Source organism: Phaseolus vulgaris, chromosome 3 (genome assembly GCF_000499845.2).
Source record: "Phaseolus vulgaris cultivar G19833 chromosome 3, P. vulgaris v2.0, whole genome shotgun sequence".
Lineage (NCBI taxonomy): Eukaryota > Viridiplantae > Streptophyta > Magnoliopsida > Fabales > Fabaceae > Phaseolus > Phaseolus vulgaris.
In genome coordinates, this window is record NC_023757.2 from 51022431 (window position 1) to 51038614 (window position 16184).

General features: G+C 34.5%; 4 protein-coding genes across 4 annotated transcripts; 1 reads left to right on the plus strand and 3 right to left on the minus strand.

The window, feature by feature from the left end:
• Positions 1 to 417, minus strand: LOC137805708 (egg cell-secreted protein 1.1-like). The gene has a single exon (XM_068605643.1). The coding sequence runs from the start codon at positions 415 to 417 to the stop codon at positions 1 to 3; it is 417 nt and encodes a 138-aa protein (XP_068461744.1).
• Positions 418 to 1418: 1001 nt separating this feature from the next.
• LOC137808552 (uncharacterized) lies at positions 1419 to 5609 on the minus strand. The gene is made up of 3 exons (XM_068609719.1): positions 5214 to 5609; positions 4173 to 4623; positions 1419 to 2217 (listed from the first exon to the last, which is right to left on the minus strand). The coding sequence occupies exons 2-3, from the start codon at positions 4517 to 4519 to the stop codon at positions 1749 to 1751; spliced, it is 816 nt and encodes a 271-aa protein (XP_068465820.1). The 5' UTR covers positions 4520 to 4623; positions 5214 to 5609; the 3' UTR covers positions 1419 to 1748.
• Positions 5610 to 6977: 1368 nt separating this feature from the next.
• On the plus strand, positions 6978 to 9323 carry LOC137808554 (isoflavone reductase homolog). The gene is made up of 4 exons (XM_068609721.1): positions 6978 to 7521; positions 8207 to 8447; positions 8669 to 8872; positions 8962 to 9323. Exons 1-4 carry the CDS (start codon positions 7192 to 7194, stop codon positions 9123 to 9125), a joined length of 939 nt encoding a protein of 312 aa, XP_068465822.1. The 5' UTR covers positions 6978 to 7191; the 3' UTR covers positions 9126 to 9323.
• Positions 9324 to 9418: 95 nt separating this feature from the next.
• On the minus strand, positions 9419 to 14269 carry LOC137808553 (uncharacterized). Its single transcript, XM_068609720.1, has 10 exons — positions 13938 to 14269; positions 13673 to 13738; positions 13120 to 13300; positions 12411 to 12607; positions 12268 to 12318; positions 11383 to 11474; positions 11125 to 11189; positions 10364 to 10467; positions 10105 to 10209; positions 9419 to 9788 (listed from the first exon to the last, which is right to left on the minus strand). The coding sequence occupies exons 1-10, from the start codon at positions 14208 to 14210 to the stop codon at positions 9651 to 9653; spliced, it is 1272 nt and encodes a 423-aa protein (XP_068465821.1). The 5' UTR covers positions 14211 to 14269; the 3' UTR covers positions 9419 to 9650.
• Between the last annotated feature and the right edge of the window lie 1915 nt (positions 14270 to 16184).

Consider the following 16184-nt stretch of genomic DNA (forward strand, 5'->3'; position numbering starts at 1 on the left):
TTATGGAAGAATGTGTTCTGGGTCAGCCATAGATTTTGGTGGTGGTGGAGGAGAACGAAGAAGAGCCTCCTCACAGTAACCCTCCAACACATCAGTCTCTTCATTGGTGAAGCCTAGAGAGGCAACAATGTTGGGCCAGCAATCATGTCCAATCACCCTAATTGCTTGGCAGCAACCATGTCCGAGGTAGGTCTCACCATTCATAAAAAATGTCACAATTTCGCCACTGCATGCTTGGAGTTGCCACAGTGAGTCCCAGCAGTTGGAGGCTTCACCCTCAAGCTTCAACCGAACCATGAGGCTTGAAGAGGGGTTGTTGGAGACCAATAATCTCGACTCAACCATTGGTGCTGATGAGAGCAATGCAGCTAGAGTCACAGAAGAAAAAAGGAGAAAGAGGGTGTTCGTTGAAGCCATTTTAGTGAAGGAAATGATGAAAATGTGGTGCAGTGGATGATGATTCTGATGAAACCTTGGTTCAGATTTATATAGAAGATGGTAGTTTAGTAACAGTTGGTGTGAGGATATGAACAGTGTCAAAATAATTAACTTGTTTTATACTGAATCAATGATTTACGTTTTCTTTGTGTTTTCATCAACATCTACGTTAATGATTAATCCTTTGAGTTCTTTGGCCATTAATAAGGCATAATAAATAAGGGAATTATACAATTTTTGCAATATTTTACTTTTAAAATTTGTATTCATTTTATCTATTATTATATTTTTAAATGCTTTTTATTAACTTTTCATTTTTCTCATTTATATCTTAGCAAACTTTTTACAAAATTACCATAGACATCTTCTTAATTTTCAAAACATATAGTAATATAGAAAAATTATTAAACTTTACTTGCTATTCACTGCGAAAAGGAAATAGTAAGTAGAGGATTGTATAATTTTAAATAATAACATGATGAAATTGCCAAAGATGGTAAGAAAACCGAGGTGGTGTCTTGTAATATATGCTAAAATTGGAGTTTCTTATTTTATTTTAATTTGGATTTTTTGAATTTTGGATTTTCAAATTCAGAATAAAGTATAATTTTGAAAATTTTAAAAGATAATAGGATATATAGATTCAAATTGATATGGGGGTGGAAGAACTTTCTTTCTTTGATCTCTTCAAAAATAGTTTATGATTTCTGTTTTAAACTTTTGTTTTTTGGTCTAAAATTTTTAAATTATTACAAATTCAATTTTTTTTTTCTTTTGTTAACATTATTAAAAGTTTAATATTTCCCTTAAGTCTAACATATACAGTGGGTTCATACCCATAAATCTAAGATTATTAATTATTAATGTTGGTCATTTGGAGGAGATATCTTTAAAATACTTATTAAAGTTTTCTAGTTGAAAGCCAACAATTATAATGATTTATTCTTATCATGATGAAATTTCAAAACCCATTGCATAAATTTACATAGTAAAAGTTTCCATATAAAAAACAACACTTTCCCTTGTTATTTACATTTGGTTCCAAAAATTTCATTTCCTTCACCACACTAGTCACTCTTTTACTTCAATATGCACACCTTTTACAAGAAACAACACTGTCAATATACTGCAAAACCAACTTCATTCCCTGCACAGACTCAATCACTGATGAAAGTAATGAGATTCGTTCAAGGGATTGATATTTTTCAACATATATTAGTTCCAGGAACAAATCTCTGACAACAAATTTAAAGAAAAAAATTATCTGTCAACCATGCTGCATTGCTTTGCTACTTCATTCCTCCTCTAACTCAACTTGAATTGGGCAAGTTCTTCACAGTTGGCATATATCTTGAAGCTGCAAAGCCATAACATGCTACAGTTCCTACAATAACAGTGAGGACTGCAACAAAGAGTTGAACATTAGCAAGCAATTCAGCCCGAATCTCACTCTCTTTTGCATGACATGTGATATGACTATCCCTGAGCCTACAACCAGAGGGTAGCATGGGACCGTACAGAACTAAAGCAGTCTGATAAAACCAGATTCCTTGCAGCGTTATAGCAATGCCATTACATAAATCTACTGGGAAGCTGGTAGGCAAAAGGGCCCCTGCAACTGAAGATATAATGCATAGCCCAATGAGGAAAGCAAGGAGGACATGGTAGTAACCCTCAAGGCCTTTGTGTGTTGTTGAGTGAAAGTAGAATAGAAGATACTCTGCCCAGAATGCTGTGGCAGCAATCAAACAAAGAGCACTCACCGGCAAGGGAAGATATCTACATAAGAGAATCAAGAAAATGAGAATGGAAAAGAGCCCACAGGTTAAAAAAACAGCACTTAACAAATAAATTAAGATGTAGGGAAACACAGTCAGTGGAAATTGAACAAACTGGGAAGAATCAGTTGTTAAATGACACAAAATCTACCGAATAGCATGTTTATTAGCCTCACAAAGATCTTTGTGATCTCCCTCCAATAGCATGTGTACAATGGTACTAGTTATAGGTTTAATTAAGGACAAGTGAGTGAGAAAAGAAGATATGGCAGTTAGCACTAAACTATAGGAGAGATAAACAGTCATGTAATAAAAGTCCCATGATATCCAGACTCATCACTAGAATAACTCACAAGCATGATTATGGAACTAATTGTCCCTTAGAATCTTCAAAAGCATGAAAAAAAAGGTTATGTGAAGCTAGTTCAAAGCACTACATGAATAAAATAACTGATCAATCTAGTGAACTAGTAGCTCTGAATCAGGAAGGAAACTTTTGTCCAGTTTTGTTTAAAGGCAACATATTTTATCACAAGGATGAAAGGATGCATCGTTAGGACTGATTAACAGAAGCATCAATTTTCATGCTACAATGCAGGACACAACTCTAGGTGGCTTAAGAACTAATGTATATGATAGACAATCAGAAGAAAGAGAACCCCAGAGATAATGAGAAAGTAGGCACGTTCCTAAAAATTGTAAAGGGACATTTTTCACCTATACAGCAAGAATTACAGTAAACAGAAGAAGGAAAAAAATCCTAGTGAATCATGCGATCCTATCACTCATTCACCATCAACATCTTCAGGCCTATAATTATCCTCCATACTTGAAGAGGGCATGGATGGGAATGAAACATCTCAAAGAGGAGCAACTACCAGAGCCATGGTCAAGAATCCAACAAATTGAATAACCTTTAGGATGTTTGAATATGCCTTTAGTGGCTTTGTGTTTGGACACAACTGTAGGAAGGGGTTTGTTTGGCCACCCGTCCCACACGTCTAGCTCTATAAGCTCTAGAGTATTTTGGCCATAACTTGGATGAATAAGAGCATTTTGCTTAGAGATTGAAAGATTGTGAGAGGTATGAAATTCTATCCTTTGTAGGTTCTTATCTTGAGTGCTAGGAATCAAGTGGTGAATCACCCTCCTTGCTTATCTTTTTGTAAGTGGTGCAAGTTCTCTACCTCCTTTCTTCCTCTATTCTTTTTCTTTTGGTTCTTGACGAGCTTCCATCATAAGCTAGTTTCCTTCTTTTCTTCAAGGTAATCTCTTCTCCTTCAACACTTTCCTTTCTGAGTTTTGATCTCTTTCTTTCTTGGATGCACTTTCTTTGCCTAACCTTTGTCATCCAAACTACCCAAAACAACCACCAACCACCATCAAAACCACCTTCACCAAACTCACCACACACTAGTGAGAAATAATTTAATAGAAACTTTTTGACCATTACTAGATAGAGACACATTCAAGAAGCATTGCAGCATTCATTGTTTTTTAGATTAGAACAACTTGTTCTTAACTGATGGATACCAACATTTTGAAATTCCATTAGCAACTTTTTCGTTTTCTTAACAGGCTCTAGAGATTGGTAGTAACTCATTTTTCAAAAGAAAATGCCAGAAACATAACAATAAGAAGAGAAACAACTAAACTAACCTTATCCTTTATGAGAGTAGGGTAACAGTATCATAGATTAAAAACATTAGAATCAATCGGCATTCAATTTTTCAGACCAGAAAAAGAAAGATTTGCATCGATTAAGGGCATTGATCTGGCTTGACTAAAAGACGTGGGAAATATTTATTCTTAATCGATGGATACCAACACTTTAAATTGCATTACACAACTAAGGTCTTCAATTACAGGTACAACAGGAAGAAATGAGAGATTGGTTATGAATTTTAACAAGAAATGACCAACATAATATCAATAAGAACAACAGCAAAAACTTACCGTGTCTTTTGCGACAAGAGAGCAACAACACCATAGATAAGAAACATTAGAAGCATTCCAGAGTGCTCAAAGTTATTGAAGTAAGTGGTGTTCAAGGATCCATCTACAAAAAACCTGAGTTGGGTTGCTAACAAAAGCTCCACACACAAGTCAATGAAAGCACCAATTGAAATGACATAGAGCTCCAAGTGCTTGAGTCTCCCATTAAACCCCGGAACTGGATTCCAAACATGGACCCTGAATGTCTTAGGATTTGATACATACCTCACCACAGATCCCCATATATGCCATGCCCCAACTAGAAGAAACAAGGTCCCTGGCAATATATGACCTATGAAAGATCCCATCTTCCTAGTACTCACTCAACCGGATCTTTGAATGATTCTTTACCAGTTCAAAGCAAATGGTTGACTACTATAAAATGTCCTCCCTGTACACCCACCAACTAATCCTGTTATGGATCAAAACACAGTCAGTTCCAAATTTCCAATTACAACTCCTTGGATCAAAGATTCAGTATAATGTTTATTAGTCATAATAGCAAGAAGTTTGCTAATCAAGCAACCCTAACCCATTTCTTCTGCCAAGATTCCCTTGCAGAAAGACTGATATTAAGTGTTAACTTCAGTTGTTCATTTTCAGGGAAAACACAAATCAAGTTCCACGGAGCAAACTAACTAAACAGAAAAGTCACAATCTATAACAATTAATGGTCAGAAAATACAATAAACCAAAGAAAAACTGCCACCAAACCTAAATGCCAAGAACTGTATACTGGGAGAAAGAAGATGAGAAGATCCCATCTATAATAACCCCAAAAATTTCTCATATTCAAAAACCCAACTAAATCTAAAGTACATTTCTTTCACTTCTCTTTCATAACAGAGACAAATTGGGCTTTTGTGCAAGCAAGTGGAATTTTAATTATAAACTAAATCCAGTTGAATAAATAATTAGTTACTATACATGGGAAATAACGGAGCTTAAGAAGTCCTAAAGGAAGAGAATAATGATGAAGAAAAAAGGGTTTACTATACTCACTGTAATAATAATATGGCATATCATAAGCAAAGGCTGATTGGTTTGGATGCAAAAAAAAGAGAGCCCAATGATTCAGCGATTAAAAGTTGTTATGGTTCTCCAATTTGCAACACCAGTGTCAATGATTTGAATCAGCACCAGCAGCAGGGAGTGAAAAGAGGGTGATAGGTGTGAAAATTGGAGGGTAGAAAGAATGTTATGATGAGTAAGGTGGAGATGTGACATCAGTGATTATGAAAGTCTCTCTCTTGGTTTCAGGGTCTGAAAGAGTAATACCAACGAGGCCAAGAGCAGAGGTTTTTTTAGCGAAATACTATGAAAGGAAGAACACATACATGGACAGATACACATTATTTGAATCAAAATACCATGTGTTGTTTGGATAAATCTATGATTGAATGTAATCATAACTATACAATGATTTTATGTAAATTTTGTTTAAAACTCAGATCAAACCAATTCAATTATGACTTTTTAAAAGCAATTTAATTATAAAAAGAGTTTGTTTAAGTCGCTAATCAGAGTTAAGTATTTAAATTTATTTTAAATTAAATTAGAAAAACACAGTGAAAATTGTGATTTTCAACGTCCAAATTAGGGGTGGCAAAGCGGGCCAGCCCCTCCTGCATTAGCCCGTCCCGTGTTTGGCCCGCAAAAATGCGGGTCGGGTTGACCCGTCCCGCAAAGTTATTGCTGGCTAGAATTCTCAACCCGCCTCGCATAAGAGCTAGCCTGTGGGTTTCTGGGTCAGCCCACATTCTTTTTTTTTTACATTTTTTTTTAAAAAATTGTCAAATTAAACTTATATATTTGTTACTATCAAACCTAAATTAATTTTTCTTCCTTTTCAAACATAGTCAAACATTAAGATAAATATCAAATATCACTATTCTTCCACTTCCAAAACATTAAAAATACCTAATTCCAAAACATTAAACATAAACATAAACATTAATTCAAAAACATTAAACATAAACATTATTGACATTCTTTCATTTTATTAACATTGGATGTCACCTTAAAATAACTTTCATCTTTTTTTTTTTTCTTGCGGGTTAGCGGGTCAGCCCGCCCCGCCCCGCTGCTAGCCCGCGCGGACCGCGGACTAATGCGGGGCGGGTTAATGCGGGTTAACGGGTTGAAAAAGTCAGCCCGCCCCGCATTTTTTACCAGCGGGTCGCGGGCCGGCCCGCACAGCCCGCCCCGCTTTGCCATCCATAATCCAAATTGTTTTATATTTACAAAATGAAGGATTAATTATTTTTCAATTGTTATTCACCAATATTTATATTTTTGTAATTTAATATATATAAAATAAGTTAATATTTAAGTGTTTAATAAAAAGTCATGCCCCTCACTCATATTCACAAATTTAAAAAATTAAAACCAATAATCTAGTCTAAACATAGTTGAATTTTGATAGATTAGAGTTAAATTCAAAGATTATATATCAATTAAATTAAATAAACAATACTTAATTTGACATGTGGCTTATAATTCCACATTTTGGAGATTCTCCATGTTAACTGTGGATACAGAGTTCTTCATATTTTAGTGTTTATCTTTCACCAATAATATGATGAAAAATACAACTCAGGTAAAAACTGTTATTATAGTGTTAACACAAGAAAATATTTTGCCAAGTTGAATAAATAATCTCTGTAAAATAAATGAAACCAAGAAAAACATAGTATTTTGGACCAAACATTTAAACCATAATGTAATCTGAATATGAACTAAACATCATCATTATTTGAACGTTTTAACAAGAAACTCAATAAACTAGTCAAAAAGTCTTTTTTTTTTCAAAATTGGCTACCTCACTCGGTGAACAGAGTCAACACGACATGGTTCTCCACCTACCCAGCTACCCCCACCTTCCTCAATTCTTATATATATATTGTTAGCAGTAGCAGTAACAGCAGTAGCAGAGCAGAGTGAATAATCAGTTATTGAAAAGCAGTTTTGAAGAGAAGGAATGGGGAAAAGCAAGGTTCTTGTGGTGGGGGGAACAGGGTACATAGGGAGGAGGATAGTAAGGGCATGTTTGGCAGAGGGGCATGAAACATATGTGGTTCAACGCCCAGAGTTGGGCCTTCAAATTGAAAAGCTGCAGATGCTGCTCTCCTTCAAGAAACAAGGTGCTCATCTTGTTGAAGCCTCTTTTTCTGATCACAAAAGCCTTGTGGATGCAGTGAAGAAGGTTGATGTTGTCATCAGTGCCATCTCTGGTGTTCACTTCAGAACCCACTGCATCACTCTGCAACTCAAACTCGTCCATGCCATCAAAGAAGCTGGAAACATTAAGGTCAACCCTTCTTCTTTCAGGACTATTTCTTTTACAAAACATTCAATTTATCAGTTTTATGCATATCTAAGATTAAAACATTTCATAGTATATAAGTGTGTAAATCTATCTCAGAGACTTAAAATTCACTTCTTAATATTTATCATTTTTTTTTATAATTTCAGTTACAAAATTCCTCAATTTAGCAGTAGCATAGACGCGGCAATTGATAGTAATGTATTATTTATTACCTCAGATTTTTGTTTAATTCGGCACTTTGCATGTGGAGTGATTCCCTTACCTACTGCACAAGACAAATACACTTGATATAGTAATATTTTCATTCTTTATCATGCATAAAATAATAGAGAAATCAGATACTTTTGTTAAACCACTGTTTTTCCATTCCTTCCATAACATGATCATCATTCATGTAATATAATGTGGTGTCCCACTTGTACTAGTTATTTTTGTTTCCACTCTTTGGTAATGATAGATGGACATGGACACAAATTACTAAACAATATCTAATAAGTGCTGATATGTTGATAATTTTGCATCAGATTACACTTGAAAAAAGAAACAACTAAAATCGAGCAATTTTGAAATTGTATTGAACAAATCACAGCTATAAACTGGTGACTTTTAATTTGCGGTTCTCATAGTTACATTTTTCATATCTAAACAATGTTTGTGCTCCATGCAGCGTTTCTTGCCTTCTGAATTTGGACTAGACCCAGCAAGGATGGGAGATGCATTAGAACCAGGAAGGGTAACATTTGAAGATAAAATGGCTGTGAGGAAAGCAATAGAGGAAGCCAACATCCCTTTTACTTACATCTCTGCAAACCTTTTTGCTGGATACTTTGCTGGCAGTCTCTCTCAGATGGGGTGTTTTGTCCCTCCAAGGGACAAGGTCCATCTCTTTGGGGATGGCACTCTCAAAGGTCAATACCAAAGTTTCAATAAATGATTGTGATTTTTGAGGCACCACATTAAGGTTTTTGAGTATCTCTAACATCACAATTGTGACCACAATTTTCTTGCAACATCATCAATGAAACCTCAATTACTGCTTCAACTGCAATTTAAAACCTTGGTCACCCCTCCAAACTCATTCAAAATAGATATCTTTTATTTTATTGTGACATTTCTGTGATGATTGCAGCTGTTTTTCTGGATGAAGATGATGTTGCAACATACACAGTGAAAGCAATAGATGATCCACGAACCCTTAACAAAACGTTGTACCTAAGGCCACCAGAAAACATTCTGTCCCAAGCAGAGCTTATTGGAATTTGGGAGAAACTCATTGGAAAGGAACTGGAGAAGACATACATTCCTCCAGAAGGCTTTCTTACAACACTGAAAGGTAACACATCCAATTTTTATTTGGAAAAAGTAACTTTATTTTCTTAGACCATTCTTTTGATTTGTAATTGGTCTGAATTTGATTTGCAGGGTTGGATTACAAACTTCAAGTAGGGATTGGGCACTTTTATCATATATTCTATGAGGGGTGTTTAACAAATTTTGAAATTGGAGAAGAGGGTGCAGAAGCTTCCAAGCTTTACCCTGAAGTGAACTACACACGCATGGATGAGTACCTCAAGATTTATGTGTAAAATGAACTCCCACACGGTTTTTAGCAGAAAAATTCTTAATTTAAGGGGATTTTTTTGTGGGGGAAAGTGGATTTTTCTGATTTTGAAATGTAAACGAGTTTAATTACTCTATCATTAAATAATCTCTATTGTTTTTGAGAGGTAATGAAGACAAAGTTACTTAAAAAAAGACACGTTGTCTTTTTATCTTCAACCAAATTTGTTTTGTTTTAAACGATAAATGATAAATAATTATATATTGAATAAAAAATAAATTTAACTCTTACTCCTATAATTTTTTTCAACAAGTCATCTTACTCCTCTTACATCAGGTATCACTCGTAATTTTTATACTCATAACTATGTTGCTTCTGATAATACATTAAAATGAAATTTGAGCAGAGTGAGCATATTCATACTACAAAATAAGTTCAGATTCTATGATAGTGCTACCATGTACTAGTTGGAAATTCTAAAGCCTTGCAGCTGCTGCTGCTTCAGAACATGCTGCTGCTGCTTCTGCTTCAGAACCTGCTGCTGCTAATGCTATATTATACAACCTCTAAAGCCTTTTCTAAGGGTGGTTTCGTCCAAATTCCTTCCAATGAAAACGAGCTTGTTTGTTCTCTTCTCGTTAGGTTCCCATGTTTTTCCTGGACAGCCATCCAACATAGAATGCACCCCCTGAAAGTATTAGGGAAAATGGGGTAAGAGGACATACGCACCTGGGAATGTTGTACTAATTGAGTTTTGAAAGGCACGGAAAAGGAGGGTAGACATATTTTTCTTAAATTAGGAGAATTATATAACATTTATTTATAACAATAAACAAAATATTTACACATTTAAGTTTATGTTAATCTACCATTTTGTTTATTTTAAAATTTATCCAATAAAAGAATTGATTAGAAATAAAAAATTTACCCTCCCTTCTTCAAAACTCAACTCCCAAACATATCTTTAAAAAAACTGTAGATAGGTAGATGGCTATTGAGAGAACCTGAAACACATATCTCTGATCAGAACCATCCACTGACAACACACCTTTCATTCTGTATAGGTCCTCTCCATTTTCTTCAATCACTCTCTCAAGCCAATCGTCAACCTAGACCATCGTATAAAAGGGAAGTGAGGATAAGTTCAGCCATTAACAAAAGCACCAAATATGCAAAGGTTGAAGCATGTCAAATGCACACAAAGCAACTCAGTGATTTTAGACTATTTTGTGAAGGGTTAAAAAGAAAAAGGGCAACAATTACCTCATCAAGATCAAGAGTTCCCTCTGCAACTATACTGACACTGGAGACAGAAGAATCATGCACATGGTCATGATGGTGATGGTGATGGTGATGTCCTTCGTGTTCTGTGGATATATTGGAAAGATCAAGTCATGCAGCACCACAACAGAACAAACGCATAAAAATACTCTGGAAACCTATTTTATCAAACAAGTTGTGCAGCCTTTGTTGTTGTTGTCATATATGAATTCCACCTAGGATTGGACATGGGGCAGGGGAGTCCAGTGTCAAAATAGGCATATCCTTGCTTTGAGTAGTAATTAATAAACTTATGGATGCAGTGCCTTTTTTAGGAATAATTTACTAAGGTATTTGGCTATGTTGGACATATGGTCCCTTGGTGAAAATATTTGAGATGCTTTGATAATTATATGATCGATATTTCCTTTGTTTAGATGATTACATGGTTGATATGGAGGAACACTCTGTCATAGAGAAGTTCTATAGGTTTATCGGGAGAGTACCATGCCAAGGAGTTGTTGTCCTAAATAAAATGGGCCAAATATACAAGCTAGACTTTCTAATTGGGAGACATCCACTTCACTATGTAGTACTTCTATATTAGTATTTCAAAAAGAGAAGGTATTCAATCAATTCTACATTGTCCAGCAACACCCTCTGTTTTCCATTTTAAATATCATTGACCAATTTTACGCAGCTTGCGCTAACAACACAGTTGCAAACATAATGAAAAAAGTGGGAAAAGAGTTTAGAAAAATTACCATGTCCAGAATCATCCCGATGGCTTGAAGAAGATGGACACTCTCCAGGTACCTCAGATTCAATTCTGCAGTAAAAATGCGTTCGATTGAAAAATAGATAATTTTGTAGAAAATACCCTATAATTATAAATATGCATCGTAATTTATTATACTCAAAGCTATATTATTATAAATATGCATCAAGTACTATAATGGGACTTAAAATATAAATCAAGGTAGCAATATGTTAGAAGACACAACAAATTGAACACCTCTTACCTCTCAAGATCATATCCTCCCACACCAAGAACGAAGTCTATGTCAACAGATCCAAATTTAGCTTGCGTAATTTGTGCCATTCCATTGATGTGCTAGCAACAATTCACAAAAATGAAGAACTACTTCCATAAGCACTATTTCTTGGGAAGCGAAGTATATCCATACACAATGCAATAGAAGCTGATGAAAAAAACATATAAACAAAAATCAAAGAACAACAATCTGATTCATTTATTCAAAACTATTTGATCCATCAAAAAACATATAAAAGAAAATCAAAGGACATCAATCTGATCCCTTTCCTAAAAAATAATTGAATTTCTCTCCTATTGTAAAAGTTATCACATATTTATCACAAGTTAAACTTGAGTTGAAATAGCTTGTTTAATCCATTTATATTTCATTTGTGCACCAATTCAATTCAGTCAAAAGTTTCCTTCCAATTCATTTGCATCCAGTCTATTCAAAGAGATTCAAGTTCAAATTTATATGCAAACCCTAGAATTCTTTGAATCACTAAGAGAGAATGAGATTGTGAAACCAAGCAAAGAAAGATGGGATGAAGAATCAACAACGAGTATCACTTACCTTGATAAACCCAAAGAAGAAATTAATCTTGTGGTGAAGTGAAGGGGACAGAGAGCGTGAGTGAGTGAAAGAGGCAAATCAATAGTTTATATAAATCTAATTATAATATATGAAGTCAACAAGGACATGTTGAGCTTTGTATGAAATTTGTACAAGTCATGTACATACATTCATTTCATGATCCTAGTTTAACGCAAATACACATCATCTTTTTTACTTGCTAAATAGAATTTTTCTACCATCCTAGATCAATTAAGGAATAAAATGTGTAGAGGATCCACAAGTAACACAACGCACCTTAATTTTCTTAGTCAATATATTTAACTTGGATTCAGTAACCAAATCTATCTGCAAAAGCAATTAAAAACAATCAGAATCTAGAAACACGGTAGAAAAGAACATATAAATACTACCATAAAATCTTAAGGGCAGAAGGTTACCTTGTTCAAAATAATACGATCAGCATATGCAACTTGTTCTACTGCCTCATTAACCACAAATCTTGGTTTCACTTCATTTAAATGTTTCATGGCATGCTTGCAGTCAACCAAAGTCACAACTCCATCCAGTTTCACATGCTGTGAGACCAGTTCATCACTGCAAAATGTTTCAATAACAGGACCAGGCTTTGCAAGACCTGAAAAAAGTTTAAACTTGAAACACTAAAATAAACTTTCTATTGAATTGTTTCATACACCTAACGGATGAAGCTCACAACAGAACATACATTTTATCATTACACCCTAGGGCTTCCAAACAAATTGAGAAACACGAAGGAAAACCCCTAAAAGAATTCTAAGTTTCAAAAGACCACAAGTAAAATTGCTGCAGTAAGATAAGGAAGTAATGAAAACTCATTATGGTTCTCCAAAATTGAAGCATTAAAATAAGGATAACAATGAGCAGAACTAATAGTAGTGGTTCTACAAACTGTTCTTTATAAAATCCCTTTCACTAAAATACTAATATATTTCACTTTCTCTTCAGATAAGATCCAAAAATCCCAAAAGAATTTCAGACGGCCACAAGCAATAATGCTACTTGACAATTTGGACATTTTAGTTTCAACTTGCAATAAAATCCAACCTCCAACATCTCAATTCTACTGTGTAAGTTCCTTTAACTACATGAGCAGAGCAATTTACAAACCTGTTGTTTCGATAACAATATGATCAAACTTGTCTCGTTTTTTCGTAACCAGCTCCAACAGCTTTTTAACAAGATCTCCCCGTACAGTGCAGCAGAGGCAGCCATTGTTAACCATGATAATCTCTTCACTCGCAGAAGAATGACTAGCAACCAATGACCCATCAATATCAACCTCACCAAACTGCATTTACACCAACGAGTCAAATTCAAAAATAACAGTAAGCTTAAAATCAAAAGGGAAAATCCTCTAAAACACTCCACGCACTTCACAATTGCTCCAACTTCAAATAAATAACACGCCAAATAATCTTTTCAACAAGCACAATTGCCAGTGACTAATTCAGCTATAGTCATCATCATTAGAAAAAAAGCTACCTATGCAATGCCATGAATTATATATGGTCCAAAACATCTACCATAGTTAGCAAAAACATCACTCCTAATTCAAAATAAGTGGAATTGCAGAAATTAAGTATTTTCAATTAAACTTGACAAGCTCATCATACAATTACACAGAACTTGATACAAAGACAGGTAGGGTAGAACTCAATACCTCATTTTCAATTACCGCTATCCGTTTACCATGTTGAGATGTGAGAATATGATTAAGGAGAGTAGTCTGCATTGCCCAAAACTAAGTTATAAACTGTTCAATTGGTTAAAACTCAAAATGAAAAAAAAAACACATATCAATGCATTATCTATAGTGATGAGATGAAGTCCTTTTCAAGTATTTTTGTGTTAATTTTATGGTTTTCTCATTGCAAACCGTTTTCTTTTTTTCTACAGAGGAAAATAAAATGAGGGGAAAGGGAGACCTTTCCAGAGCCCAGAAAACCAGTTATGACTGTAGCGGGAAGGCGATTATCGAGGGCGAGCGAAGGAGCTTCGTGGAGATTAGGGTCTGGGGCGGAGACCATGCCTCGGAAGGTTCCAGAATAAGGATAACGAAATTTGGCAGTGTTAGAGTGTGGGGCAACGAGGGAATGGAGGGTTCTGATGAATGGAAATGCAGAGAGAGAGTGTTGAAGAGGAGATTCATGATGTCGGAAAAGGGAGGTTCTTCGGAGAATGATGAACCTTGCCGCCATTTTTGCCGGGAAGTGCTTAAACCCTAACCAGGGTTTGGATAATATATGCTTGATTATGCACTTATTGTTTATAAAAAAAAAATTAAACTACATTTAAAGGAATGTATGAGAATGATTTTTTGTAATGTAATTGTAAAATAATTATTAATTTATTTCTAGTCATTTAAATTAATCACTTCCATTTACAAATTTTTCATTTGTTTTTTACTTGTTTGAACACTTTTTCACTAATCTAAATAATCTTTTTTTTTTTATGGATTTTCATTTTATCTTATTGATTAAAAAGATAATTCTATATCAATATCTATTGATTCCTTCTCATTCAATCTTTTAATATTTGAAAGGAGATGGTTTAGTAACAAGTTACTCAACAATTGACACTCTTGGTTATTTAGCTTTATTAACATCTTCCTCATTTCTCATTAGTGTTTAAATCTAAAGTTGGTGTTTAAGATAAAGGTTGTGTGCCTGCATTCTCTCTTTTTCAAGGTTGTGTGCCTTTATTTTCAATTAGATGAGTAAATAGTTTTCTTTCTTTTTCATGTTTTAACTTAAAATGATGCATGGAAATTTACAAATTCATTTCATTCCTAATAAAAAATATTTTTTAAGATATTTCAAAACATTATTAAGAATAGTTTGGAGTATATATACTTAATTAATGTAAATACATTTTAAAAAATTATCAATTTAATATATTTGCCTATCTGAGTTTAATCTGACTTATCCAAAACTAGACTTAATCTTACCTAGACTTAATTCAACATAATTTGTCTTAATCCATGTTGAGTTTGACTCGATACAATTTATGTCAAGCTTAACTCGGTCTGACTTGAATCTGTTTGATTCAGTTTAACCTGGACTCCAATTGATTTGGACCCATCTAAACCAACTTCACATGGTATCATCCTAACTTAACTTAAATTTAACCTGACTTTGTGCATACTAGATTTGGATTTGAATTGAGTAAATATTTTTCATGTGTATAAAATTTTCTAAGTAATATTTTTCATTTTCATTTTTAAATAAGACCGTTCAATTTAAAAAATAGTCCATGGATTGACTCTAACCCATCAAGCTTTTATTGGCATTTTAGCCTTATAAGTTTTTTGTGGACTTTTTTGGCCTTAGTTGAAGGCAGGGTCAAACCCTATGAGTTAGGCCAAATTGACAAGTATAACTACCCCCAACAAATTTTTCACACTCTCTGGTAACAATTTCATCATTGTTGGATTTGGATTATGTTGTCTCTTCCTACACCCAATCAATTGGGATTGTCACCCGACGAACATTCTAAAACCCAATTGTACCTTTGTCATGTTTATTTTGAAAATGCTTGTAGGGTGCGCTGATGCAGATGATGCCCTCAAACCTTCGTGCAACAATAGACGACCTTCGCGTTCCTGACTTCGTCTTTGTTCAAGGGGTCCTTCCATTCAACACTACGTTGTCAGAGAAATGTTAACCAAGGTGTGAAGATGCGAACGCTCGTGCAAGATATGGTGTTAGGTGGGAGAATGGTAGAAACAAACTTGGGTGTGTGATTGGGTGCAGAAATCACTAAACCCTAATTTCATTTTCATTAAGGGTAATTCGGTACTTTCACAAATATAATTGGGTGCAGGTCCAATTTGATTGGGTGTAGGGAGAATCAGCCTTAAAGGAATAGTGAAAGGGGAATGATTATATGAACTTTTTAATTATGTCACGTTATTCAAAAAGTCATAATATTCAAAAGGTTGTATAATCGTTAGTTGTTACAAAATCAAAATAGTTTTGGTGAATAAATGAGATTGTGACACTACAGAGGTCTAGTGTGCTTGTCTAATGACATCAAGGTCTAGTGCACACTACATGTGTCATGGTTGTCAAAGGTGCAAATGTGATGTTATTTTGTATTAGTGGACGCGTTATTTAAAGCAACAAAGAACGATGATAGGTAACACAATACATTCTAACAATGTATATTAAGAT

What these genes read in the sequence shown, in the direction of transcription:
- LOC137805708 (XM_068605643.1), bottom strand. Translation starts at nt 417, where the DNA reads ATGGCTTCAACGAACACCCTCTTTCTCCTTTTTTCTTCTGTGACTCTA.
- LOC137808552 (XM_068609719.1), bottom strand. Translation starts at nt 4,519, where the DNA reads ATGGGATCTTTCATAGGTCATATATTGCCAGGGACCTTGTTTCTTCTA. An exon ending in CTCTTGTCGCAAAAGACACG is followed by an intron (nt 2,218 to 4,172) that starts GTAAGTTTTTGC and finishes TCTCTTATGTAG; the next exon opens with ATATCTTCCCTTGCCGGTGA.
- LOC137808554 (XM_068609721.1), top strand. Translation starts at nt 7,192, where the DNA reads ATGGGGAAAAGCAAGGTTCTTGTGGTGGGGGGAACAGGGTACATAGGG. An exon ending in AAGAAGCTGGAAACATTAAG is followed by an intron (nt 7,522 to 8,206) that starts GTCAACCCTTCT and finishes TGCTCCATGCAG; the next exon opens with CGTTTCTTGCCTTCTGAATT. An exon ending in CTTTCTTACAACACTGAAAG is followed by an intron (nt 8,873 to 8,961) that starts GTAACACATCCA and finishes TTTGATTTGCAG; the next exon opens with GGTTGGATTACAAACTTCAA.
- LOC137808553 (XM_068609720.1), bottom strand. Translation starts at nt 14,210, where the DNA reads ATGGCGGCAAGGTTCATCATTCTCCGAAGAACCTCCCTTTTCCGACAT. An exon ending in TAGCGGTAATTGAAAATGAG is followed by an intron (nt 13,301 to 13,672) that starts GTATTGAGTTCT and finishes GTGTAAATGCAG; the next exon opens with TTTGGTGAGGTTGATATTGA. An exon ending in TATTGTTATCGAAACAACAG is followed by an intron (nt 12,608 to 13,119) that starts GTTTGTAAATTG and finishes AACTTTTTTCAG; the next exon opens with GTCTTGCAAAGCCTGGTCCT.